This window comes from Sinocyclocheilus rhinocerous, unplaced genomic scaffold (genome assembly GCF_001515625.1).
Source record: "Sinocyclocheilus rhinocerous isolate Xijiao unplaced genomic scaffold, SAMN03320098_v1.1 scaffold1004, whole genome shotgun sequence".
Classification (NCBI taxonomy): Eukaryota; Metazoa; Chordata; class Actinopteri; order Cypriniformes; family Cyprinidae; genus Sinocyclocheilus; species Sinocyclocheilus rhinocerous.
In genome coordinates this window covers 1,614,155-1,626,138 of record NW_015627248.1, presented here as the reverse complement: position 1 = coordinate 1,626,138, position 11,984 = coordinate 1,614,155, and the positions used below count along the sequence as shown (strand labels likewise).

Genomic DNA, 11,984 nt, shown 5'->3' with positions numbered 1-11,984 from the left:
CACTGTCACCGACAGCAAGTTTAGTTTTACTTTTCTTTTTATTTTCATTTTGAAAAGCTTGTTATCTTTGCTGTTTACCTCACGTTACGCTATGGGGGCTCTCTTTTATTTTATTATTTTTTATTTGATTCCTCAGTGTTTGCTAAACGTTCTGTAATTTATTAGTCGGTATATAATACAGCATGCGGTGTATGCCATGCCTCATCTTATTTGTTTTTGTTAATAAACGTATTGTAAGCTAGTTTGTCATTGTATCTTACTGTTTATTGTTGTTGTGATTTTTAAATTAAGAATAACAAAGAATCCATCTTTTGTTTTTAGTCTTAAAAAGTGAAATATGTATATATGTTTGTAAGCAAATCAGACAATTATCTTTTCTTGTAAAACGTGACAAGATCGCGAATTCAAAAGTGAAAGCATCCGAAGAACGGCTTATAACATAGCAAAAGAGGAACTCCCGTTCACAAAATTCAAATCACAAATACTGAAGAAAAATAACAGGTTGAATTGTAACCACTTTCGTTTCCATGTAACTATAAACTATGATAAAAGTTCATCAGCATGCATTGATTAATCCCATGTTGTAGCAAAAAAAAAAAAAAATTTGTGATCAAATCATGTGCTCGTGCGACCAACTGAGAAAGTTAGTCGCAAAAGAGCGACCAGTGGGAAGAGTGAGTCTGGAGCCCTGAGACAGAAAGAAAGTGGAAATATTATCATATAAAACGAAGCTAGAACTGTTGGGTGCAAGAACCCATGATGTGGACTGAGAGGAATTTAACAAAGAATAATATTCATATATGTTTGCTACATAAAGTTAGATAGCACAAAGAGGAAAGGACCGTAAATACTCACACTGCCTGAGAAGACCTTCTACCTCGATTTGTCTTCTTTCCAATGACTGGAGTGCCAAAGTGCTCTGGGTTAGTCAGGGGCAGTTGGTCCAAAGTCTGTTATAGAGAGAAATGGGCAGAAAAAAAATATTAAGAAAATAAATGAGAGGGAAAAAATAGACAAGTGTTAACCACAAGTCACATGATGCAGACACCTCAACACCTCACCTCACTCTCTGCAAAATGTCTTTCGCCTTTAAGACACAGTGAAGTTCTTCTAAGGGTTTTCTCATCTCCATCATCAAAAACTGCAATGAGAATGAGAAAAAACAAAACCAAAAAAACTTTGAAATATAAATTGCAAGTTTAGTTTACAGAAAATCAATTATAGTGCCTGAGAGGAGTCCAATAAGAGCAACTCAAGGCAGATTTAGTCAGCTATGTCTGTACGTACCCACAGTGTACCAGCTGGCATCTGTGAGTTTGCTGATGACAGCTTCGCTATGTCTACCCTCTGGGCTCTTCACTTCCACTGTTGAGCCAACCTGAGACCAGAGATGCATAACATTGTGACTTTTCATGCAATACACTGTTGCACAAATAGAAAGCAATTTAAACAGTTTTCATTTAGAATTAAACATTGTCTACGTGCTACAATATAAAGCACTTTTGCCTTATAATTAAGAGAGTGAACAAGGTGTACAGTTTCTTTAAACAACAACAAATCGAGCCCTAACTGTACTTATTCATTTTTACTCAGAATTAACATGTTAAATGCCAATTTAGAGAGAGAAAAAAATTGGCTTTGCCAAGTGAACAAATGAAGTAGTTGCCATTCGGCCAGTTACTGTATTATAACATAATACATAATTTTAATCACATTGTAAGAAAAACTGAAACAAGCTCATCTTGTATATAAGGTTTGATTGACACAATGACGTGCAGTGCTGATCACAAATTATGCAAATTTTGGCCAGTAAGAAATACTTACAGCAAGTTAATTTTCTCAGTTAATTCGGTATTAACAGGCATGGGAGAAAGTTCAGTTTGAACATGGCTACAACTGAGCATTATCTTCTTATAAGTGTTGCATGAGTAAGAAATAACCAGACGCTTTATAACAAGCATTATAGGAAAGTTGATTTGAAGTAACTGCAGAGTCAGTGTCCAAAAAAGTCTTTCTTACTCTTAAGGGTCCTTTGACTTGGTCATCTTGGACAACTTGTGAGGTGCTGTCTCCTTTAAGCACAATCTGCAAACAAAAACGTTACAAAATATAGAAAGAAGATCACCAAAGCATGATGGTGTGAACAACACGGATGGGAAGACAGTAGCAGTATGGTTCAGTGAAGGTGAAGTAATCTGGTTGTGTAACAGATGTCATGTTCTTCATGATCTCTCTCAAACAAGCTTCTTAGTGAGTGCCTACATACACTGTCAAGAGCAACTACTTAGAATATCCTTGCAAGAATGTGCAACACAAACGTCAGGCACGTGTTGCTCCATTTTACCCCCAGGCTGTCTTGTTTCAGTCGGTTAAATACCCAAGAACGGCCACAAACCAAGATCTTAAGAGAGAAAACAAAACATTGATGGCGTACAAAGAGATTTTGCAAAAACGGAAGTGTGGATTAACCTTAAAACAACATACTTATGATTGGTAGGTGCTGATCCCAATAAAGCCATTTGTAAGCTTATTGTTTGTTCTCACAACATGAATGAGTCTCCATCTTACTGACTACTCCATATAGAAATATGGACGTTTTGTACAGATGATACTTGAATGGTTTGTGGAGCTAGTGCACAAAGCAGGATCATCACCTCCTGGTTTTCCTTTGTGGGCCTGCTTATGTTACTAAATCATGCAGTGTGAAGTGCATCAAACACTTCTGCATTAAAGCAACACAACCCTTTTATAATAACAAATCTGCGCATAGTCACCAGCAGAAAATGACACTTGTTTATCCTCCTTTGTCATCTGTCACTGGCTTGACAGATAAGATGCATAGCACTCTGAACGTACACTTTTTTTTTGGGGGGGAAACTTACAGAAAAAGCTCTAAAATGATTGTTAGATGATTGACGATGCACATTTCAAGAACTGTTTAACGGGGACAGTTTAGAAAGCATAAGTTTCAAAGCGATATATATACCATATGGCAAATCTTAAATGTTTGATGCAAACAATTGTTCAATTAATTGTTGCAAAACAAACTGTTATCCCCCAGTGATATAAAGTTGGATATATAGTACACAACATTTCTGCCTGTACTGTATACTCACATATACGATATATACTATATATTAAATCTCAATTGCTTGATTGTTTAAATCACCACAAAATGTAAACTATATTGTTGCTCAGCGATATATTTAAAATGACTGATAGCTGACAATGCACGTCAAGAACTATTTAACAGGGACAAAGTTTTGAAAGTATATGTTTCAAAGCAATGTATACTATATAGCAAATCTTAACTGCATGATTGTTTTATCACAAAATGTTAAAGGGACAGTCCACCCAAAAATGAACCCTTTAAATATATTATCACCCGGCTATACTCTGCTAAATTGCGACTATAAAGCATGAAGATATTAAGGTATTACAGACATTACAATCATGATTTGCTGTAAAGCTGCTTTGAAACAATGTGCATTTTGAAAAGCACTATACAAATAAAACTAACTTGACAAGATGAATGGATAGACTTATATCAGATTGATTAAACTTACCTTAACTTTCACAATGCGTTTAACAGTCTTGATTTTTGCCTCGCAGAAGGCACCACGGTACTTTGCGCTCACGTCCGTCCCCACAGTCAGGTAGGCAGGTTCATCTGCTACCTGTGGACAATGTAAATATTAATAAAATGCATAGACAAATTCATACCAACACTTTCTCTCTGCATATTTACGGTTATATAAAGTATGTGTAAAAACATCTAAGAATACTTTAAGTAACAACAGCATTCAAATGTTATGAAAATTACTATTTTGGGCATTCTGAAAGCACTCATACAGTCTGACTACCTCAATCATTGAACTACTGAGCTTTTCTTATCACAATTTCTATAAAAGCCCCATTCATATGTGATTTATTCACTGAAGTGTTTTGTTCCAGATGCATGTTGTGCCTCATTTAGGGAGGCGTCGCATATCACAACTGCAGAGGATCACAGACTCACCTTCATCTTGATGGCTATTTGAGGGAGTCCAGCTCGATTGGTTTTGACTGCTGAAACAGAACACACACGCATAAAGAAACAGTCACGATCTGGCGCCATGTGCTAAAAACGTGTCATATGTATACGTGTGAAAGATTTGACAGCACAACACAAATAGAGAAAATGCTAAAGGAGCTAACGCGGCTAGCCAGTTCTCGTCCTCCTCCCTTCAAAATGATCAAATAAACAAAACCAACCCATCAAAACACAGCTTCAACTGCCTCACCGTGACTTTACCTCCAATCTGAGCCACTCACGATGTCTTGATGGTGTAAAAAAACAAAGTTCGGAGTCACTGAAGGAAAACATAACCCCTTCAAACCTGCGTGTTTCCTTCCCGCTTCACTCACTGTGTGTGTGTCACGTCGCCATCATAGCTCACACACCGTCCTGCACCATGTCAGCCCCTCCACCATCCACTAACCCCACATTTCCCTCACTTAACACTATATTTGCAGAGGTATTGAGTACGAAGAACGAAAAACTGACAGCTATGATGGTTATTGACGCCTGTCAATCAAATTGTGACGGTTAAGCTAGCTGTTATGGCGATTTAAACTGCTCGTTGGGTTAGTTCCGCAACATTTATGTGAGGCGACTTTTCCCTTCAGACTGAGTTACAAGTTTTTGGCTATAAACTGGTCGGTTTTGAGTGGTTAGTTCAAGTAAAAGTCGTCGGCTAAATCCCGGATCCTGTGAGAAAACAAGCCGACTAACGTTAGGCTCTGCCATTCAATTTTTTTCTCTTCGTCGCCTAAATACCTTTGCTGGAAACCAAGGGAAAACGGCAAATATGACTGGATTACTTTCAGACTAGCGAGTTTAAATAAGACGGATGTGAATATACTGGTTTAATGAAGCAAAATCGGTGTTTGAATGTTGTGTGGAAATATAAACGTGTACTTACATGCTCCTATATGACTGCTTCAGCTCAGCATTCGACTAGGTTGCAAAGGCATAGACGAAATAACAAGCTGTTGAGCTGAGGTTGTGTTTCTCGGATCCCTATTGGCTGCCGGGGCCACAGTGGGCAAATCCCGAGCATTGCGATTGGCTGCCCGCTAAGCAAAATCCTATTGGCTAGACTGAAGCGCGTAACCTGATTGCTCAGTACGAAAGAGGCGCTGCGAATTACGCTCTCTCGTTGGTGTTCTTTGATTCTCACTCTTTGCAAATACAATAAATCCATCCTGGCCTCCGATTGGCTACATGTTTCCTGTTCTGCGCTGTCCGCGGTTCTGATTGGTCGAATTGACTCAGAGGCATCCCGACTGCGAAGCCCATTGGTTGGAGGGATGCATGGGAACAGAGCTTCATTTCAGAAGGAAAGGCTCTGCTCAGTTTGCGCATGTCGAAGAAAAGAGAGCATTCGCCATTTTGTATCCAACGTAATTATTTTCGCATTCTGGATTCGGAGCCCGTGAGATTTCGCGGTGAGCCCCGTGACTGTTTTTGTCTGCTTCTTTAGTCAGACCGAGTAACCTCAGCGTCGTTAGCTTAAATGTGCTATTTATGTAATTTGTATATTAATTGTTTTACCACTAAATCGTTTTAGATGCGGTCGTGTAGAAAAGGTCAATTGAAGGCAACGGTAATGGCGTCTTTATGTCGTTGCTGTGGAGAGCGCGGCGGCGGGTTTGTTAACCACGTGACGTGACCGGAACAGAGCGCCACAGTAAGCACGTGTGACAAGTTAAATGCGTATTCACTGACACCTGCGTGATTTCAAATTATTATGCATGATTATAGTGTTACTTTTAACGTGACATTGAAGTATTGGGATTTTGAATCAGAAATGGGATAAGACAGCATTTTGCCTGGGTATTTTAATGTTTTAAGGGTGTGTATGATATATATTAAGGAATGTGTTTGATTAGCAAACGCGACTGGACCAATAGTCATATGCTTATGGCGTTAATGGTTATTACATGGTATGATTTTAATGTGTAAAGAGAATCCATATTTGTGCAGTGTTGACCCATTTGTATACAATGTCTATCTATGATGTGTATCAATCAATAAATCTGTCAGTTTTCCTATGAATTAATCAGAATATACATTAATCAGTGAGCACACATTACATTAGGGGTGTCAGAGTTTAGATTAAACCCTAATTAAACACACCTGATCCAACTAATCAAGTCTTTCAGGCTTATTTGAAAACTACATGGTATGTGTGTTGGTGCAGTGTTGGAACAAAACTGCTGGCCTCTGGCCCTCCAGGAATTGAGTTTGACATCTCTGCATTACATAAATGCATGGGAAAGCAACATTCAGACTCAAAGGTGTCACACATAAGTGCTAAAAATAGAGGTCACGTGCAAAGCCTCAAACGCCAAGAAAACTACAAAAAGATCTCACAATAATTGTGTATGCACTGCCAGTTAAACATTTAGATGTATTTATGCTTTTCATAATCTTTAAAAAAAAATGACTGAAAGGCTTCTGCTTAAATGGTTGAGTTTTGTAGAAAGTCTGCTTGTGTAAGTGACAAAAAATGTCTTTAAATTATGATTACTACACCATTTACATACCTCCACATTTATGTAAAATCTAAATATTAATATCAGTATCAGTGGATTAACATGGTACTGTTTTAGATTAACCGAATTTACCTTATATTAATTAAAATATAACGTTCATCCTAGTCACACTTTTTTTTCAAGTCTAATACTATAACATGCATGCTTGGGTTACAATATCATGGATAGAAATTTTATAAGTAAATTCTAACATACTGGGTTTTGCTTTGAGACTCCATATGCTGATGGCTAACCATAAGTTCAGGGTCAAGTCCTTGCAGCTCACTGCAGATGAACTGTTTATCTATACCCAAATGCATGTATTTAGTGCCTTATACCGAACCTAGTAATATTCACATTCTTCTGACAGGGTGTGCATAAATATCATTCAATTGACGCCACAGAATTTCTAAAAGAGAAGGTGTATTCTTTGCCTAAGCTCGCTGTCCAACTAATGAACGGTAATTATGGCAATTTAGGAGTCTGAATCAGAGCTTAATTCTCTTCTATAAATCGTATTTATTGTCAAGTCTGAAACCCACAAAAGGAAAACATAGGACTACATTAGTCCATTACAAAACATAAAAAAAACATTTTATTGTCTGCCAGACAGTTGAGAGTTGCCAGGATGTCTGAAACATGGTACAGTCAGAGAAATGGAAAAACGGAGGTTTGCAACGCTGTGTTTACATGTTGTCCTCATCAGAGTCATCCTCCTCCTCCAGGGATTCCTGTCAGGGCAGAAATATGACAGTAAGTCATGCTGAAGAGAGATTTTGTTATAACTATTACCAGAGGGACAGTTACTTACTTTAGCATATTTCTCGGCCTCCTCTTTGATGTCTTTGGGGACAAGCTCGTGCCTTCCTTTTGTGACTAAAAAGAGGGGTGTATATATATATATATATATATATATATATATATATATAAATAAATTAAACAATTCCTCTTTTCTGCTGTTGAGACGCCATCAAATCAGGCAAAAAACAAACAAACGTGTGTAGTGTAGGAGTGATGGATTGAATCATATTACACCAACATCTGAAAAATAATCTAAATGAATATATATATATCTTTTTTTTCCCAACATTAAAAATAGACTGAAAAAAAAAAACAATAAACGGGGTTCTACGACAAATTCAGCACTGAACACAAATGCAGTATAAAAAAAAAAAAACTAAGTCTTAAACTTAAAGGGGCCATATGATGGTTTTTTACTTGTATATGTATATATATATATATATATATATATATATATATATATAAATAAATTAAACAATTCCTCTTTTCTGCTGTTGAGACGCCATCAAATCAGGCAAAAAACAAACAAACATGTGTGTAGTGTAGGAGTGATGGATTGAATCATATTACACCAACATCTGTTGCGTGCACATTTGGGCGCATTAAATAAATATTTCCACATAGTGAGGTAGATATGTGGGGGCGTGTTAGAACGAGCCGTTTTAGGGGGGCGTGGCAGAGTCTTAACTTTGATAAAGAATATCTCTTTGGTTTTGAGACTTTAGTCTTTGCAACTTCAACTTATCTATGCACAATCAGTTTGTAAGATTCCAAAGAGAAAGGAAAACTTGAAATCGCATCATATGACCCCTTTAAAGGGCTCATGACCTAGGCTGTATTACGTATTAAGTATTACAATGATTTTCCTCAAATGATGTCCTAAGAAATGTAGTGATAGAAGTAGAATATAAAATTCAGTCATTACCTTCTCCAACCCAACTAAGCTCCAGCTCAAAGGCTTTGTCTTTCACCTCATCATGAACAATATAGATACTGAGAAGAGATGACAGTTTTTAAATTGTGTAAATATAAAATCTAAATAGTTATGGCATGCTATATAAAAAAAATGTTCAGAGTCCCACAACCATGGACAACTTGGAAATAGCAGGAAAGTTTAACATGTTAAGGCCTGGAAGAGTCACAGAATTAAATTCATTTCTATTGTGTATAATGTATGATCCTAAATGCAATCTCAATAAGATGATTTTTAAAAGTGCTAATGCAGTGAATTATGAATACAATGCAAAAAAAAAAAAAAAAAAGGGCACTGAAATTGACTGGTCAAAAGGTGTTCATGAGAAGCCAACATTATTGTAAACTCAGCAACCTTACAGATAAGAAAAAAATCAGCTGAGCTAGACCTTTAAAAGCTGACGCACAACACTTTAGCGTTTGACTGGTTTTGTTGGTATATGGTTTGTTTTCGTGGATCTCTGCTGCTCTCATGTGTTGTATATGATTGATCCGATCGATTTTTAAGTCATCTCAATTCTAAGTTTATAATTAAAACACACTCACATTTTTGCCACTTCCTTCACCAGTTCTCTGCAGGTCATTTCTTTCATCTGAAATACAAGATTAACATTTACAAGTTTACCTACTTTAATCTGTTGACGTTAAAATGGAAACACTGCTAAACAAATTCAGTATTGTAGTTGTTTTGAAATGACAAATCTTGTAATGACACAATGCTGTTACTTCTTCAGGACTGTTTTAAATGATGTTGTCCCTGCAGTAATAAAAGGAGCTGACTCTTGTTTGAGCATGCTCCAAAAAAAGCCAAACATGCTTATACTAAACACCACAGCTGTACTGTTAACAATAAAGACCTGTTAGATTGAATGAGAATGAATGTATGATAATAAATGAGAGGCAATGACATTTTCTGTACTACATCCCTGGAGATATATATATATATATATATATATTAACACCTACCTGTAGTTTCTCAATTTCTGTCTTGGCAGCTTGCTTGGCTTTTCCAATAGCACAGCCCCAGTAACCCTAACAAACAGACACTAAACATTAATGACAAAGGCAAACACGTGTACAGGAGGTTCAGGTTAATGAAAACAATGTGTAATCTGCATTGATATTGAGTGTTGGAAGGAGTTCAGATGTATGCTGGACACTGTTTGGCTGCTTTTCCATCACTACAAAGGTATAGGTTTGTAATGAAAAATTCATACATTCAAACTTCATGAGAACCATTCAAAATCATGAGAGACAAATTCAGAGCAGTGTTTCCAAGCTGGTAGTGTATATTAAGTATTAAGGTATTGATTAACAGAGATAATAGAGATCTCTTACGTGTGAAATCCCAGAAGGGTCAACCATGTAGAGCTGTGGACCATCATCTTCATCATAAGATCCCAGGATGAAACTGAAGGGTTAAAAAAATAAAATCACAACATACATACTCATAAGAAATGAAACTTACATTATGCAATGATAATGCAAATGAAAATGCAATATTGAAACTTTACAAAAGACCTACCTGCATCCAAAAGGCCTCACAGCGCTGTATAATGTGTAAGCATGGACATACATGGCCACTCTGTCTGCAAGATGCTGTTTGGATAATATGAACAGTATATCACTGACCATTATATCTTTGTAATTTCTTTATTGTTTAACCGTTCAATACATGCTTATACTAAACACCACAGCTGTACTGTTAACAATAAAGACCTGTTAGATTGAATGAGAATGAATGTATGATAATAAATGAGAGGCAATGACATTTTCTGTACTACATCCCTGGAGATATATATATATATATATATATATTAACACCTACCTGTAGTTTCTCAATTTCTGTCTTGGCAGCTTGCTTGGCTTTTCCAATAGCACAGCCCCAGTAACCCTAACAAACAGACACTAAACATTAATGACAAAGGCAAACACGTGTACAGGAGGTTCAGGTTAATGAAAACAATGTGTAATCTGCATTGATATTGAGTGTTGGAAGGAGTTCAGATGTATGCTGGACACTGTTTGGCTGCTTTTCCATCACTACAAAGGTATAGGTTTGTAATGAAAAATTCATACATTCAAACTTCATGAGAACCATTCAAAATCATGAGAGACAAATTCAGAGCAGTGTTTCCAAGCTGGTAGTGTATATTAAGTATTAAGGTATTGATTAACAGAGATAATAGAGATCTCTTACGTGTGAAATCCCAGAAGGGTCAACCATGTAGAGCTGTGGACCATCATCTTCATCATAAGATCCCAGGATGAAACTGAAGGGTTAAAAAAATAAAATCACAACATACATACTCATAAGAAATGAAACTTACATTATGCAATGATAATGCAAATGAAAATGCAATATTGAAACTTTACAAAAGACCTACCTGCATCCAAAAGGCCTCACAGCGCTGTATAATGTGTAAGCATGGACATACATGGCCACTCTGTCTGCAAGATGCTGTTTGGATAATATGAACAGTATATCACTGACCATTATATCTTTGTAATTTCTTTATTGTTTAACCGTTCAATAAAAAAAAAATCAATTTGCTTCGAATATATACACAATCATATAAGACTTAATTTAATACAGCACATGGGGGGGGGTTGGAGGGTGTCAATGGCAGACCTGCCAACCTTGGAAAAAATTTTTGAGTACCAACAGTGTGACTGGATGGAACGTAAGGTTTGGGGGCATGACTCTTTTAGGTCTGCTGCTCTCTCTCCCTGTCAGTGTCCTCATCTGATCTCATGTTTTTTTTAGCTGTAAGGCACACATGCACACAAACACCTCTCGGTAACTTTCTACGTAACAATTTCTCCTGCACATGCATTCACTGTTTCCCATCCTGCCATAATCTGCTTTAGTAATAATTATGAATGTGAATAAAAAGTCACGTTTAACAATTTGGTCACTGAGCATATAGCTTTACATTACTTTGCCAACTTAAAGCAGCACTATGTAACTTTTTCTGTGTTCAAAATCTGCAAAATGTATATAATGAATGAGTCATGAATTAATCTTCCAAACCGCATTTTTGTCTTATTCCGAATCAATGCCTGGTGAACAAGCAAGCTAGCTTGCAAATGACATGCCTGTATAACGTCATTAATGTAAAATATTTTCCAAAGGTTAGCAGGTCTGCACTCAGTCACACACACCTTTGAACTATTCCTGTTAAGGCAGTATTTGAGAGTAAACACCGTTTATAATCTAACCAAAACTTGGACAATACTCATATTTACTTTATGTCTGTTTTTTATTTCTTCATTCTGCCAAAAACACTTACTATAGTACAGTACATGGTAAAATAATGGTCTGAACAAAAACAGCAGACAGGCTTATTGAAAATGCAAATTCATCCTCTGCCAGCGGGTGGCGTTTTCAGAGCGGCAGAAATATAGCAGTTTCCCCGGTAACGGCTGTACACAAAGCAGCGCAGCACCTAACTTTGAAACGTGCAGTAGGGCTGCACGATTATGACAAAAATCATAATTGTCGATTATTCCCTTGAAATTGTAATTGCGATTATTAATTACGATTATCACAATTTACATTGAATGATGTTTATACCATTGTTTGATGCAACTGCATGCCGTATTTTTATATGAAAATAAACAAGCTGAAA

General features: G+C 36.7%; 2 protein-coding genes across 3 annotated transcripts in view; both read right to left on the bottom strand.

Moving 5' to 3' along the window:
• Positions 1-6,070, bottom strand: part of LOC107725617 (AT-rich interactive domain-containing protein 4A-like) — a 23,403-nt gene extending 17,333 nt beyond the window's left edge. Inside the window, exons 1-7 of one of the 2 annotated variants that reach the window (XM_016534947.1) lie at positions 4,965-6,070; positions 4,019-4,068; positions 3,567-3,677; positions 2,020-2,085; positions 1,288-1,378; positions 1,062-1,141; positions 856-950 (exon numbers count right to left, since the gene is read on the bottom strand). In XM_016534947.1, coding sequence (XP_016390433.1) covers positions 856-950; positions 1,062-1,141; positions 1,288-1,378; positions 2,020-2,085; positions 3,567-3,677; positions 4,019-4,024 — 449 coding nt within the window. In that variant the 5' untranslated portion in view covers positions 4,025-4,068; positions 4,965-6,070. Of the gene's footprint in view, positions 1-855; positions 951-1,061; positions 1,142-1,287; positions 1,379-2,019; positions 2,086-3,566; positions 3,678-4,018; positions 4,069-4,294; positions 4,377-4,964 lie in introns of those variants that run through there. The other variant, XM_016534956.1, reaches the window with a different exon arrangement.
• A 1,008-nt stretch (positions 6,071-7,078) lies between these two features.
• The window catches only part of LOC107725600 (proteasome subunit alpha type-3-like), an 11,236-nt gene continuing 6,330 nt past the window's right edge, over positions 7,079-11,984 (bottom strand). Inside the window, exons 5-11 of the mRNA XM_016534923.1 lie at positions 10,740-10,813; positions 10,553-10,625; positions 10,181-10,246; positions 8,899-8,945; positions 8,306-8,373; positions 7,391-7,455; positions 7,079-7,310 (exon numbers count right to left, since the gene is read on the bottom strand). Of these exons, the coding sequence (XP_016390409.1) occupies positions 7,266-7,310; positions 7,391-7,455; positions 8,306-8,373; positions 8,899-8,945; positions 10,181-10,246; positions 10,553-10,625; positions 10,740-10,813 (438 nt within the window). The 3' untranslated portion in view covers positions 7,079-7,265. The remainder of the gene's footprint in view (positions 7,311-7,390; positions 7,456-8,305; positions 8,374-8,898; positions 8,946-10,180; positions 10,247-10,552; positions 10,626-10,739; positions 10,814-11,984) is intronic.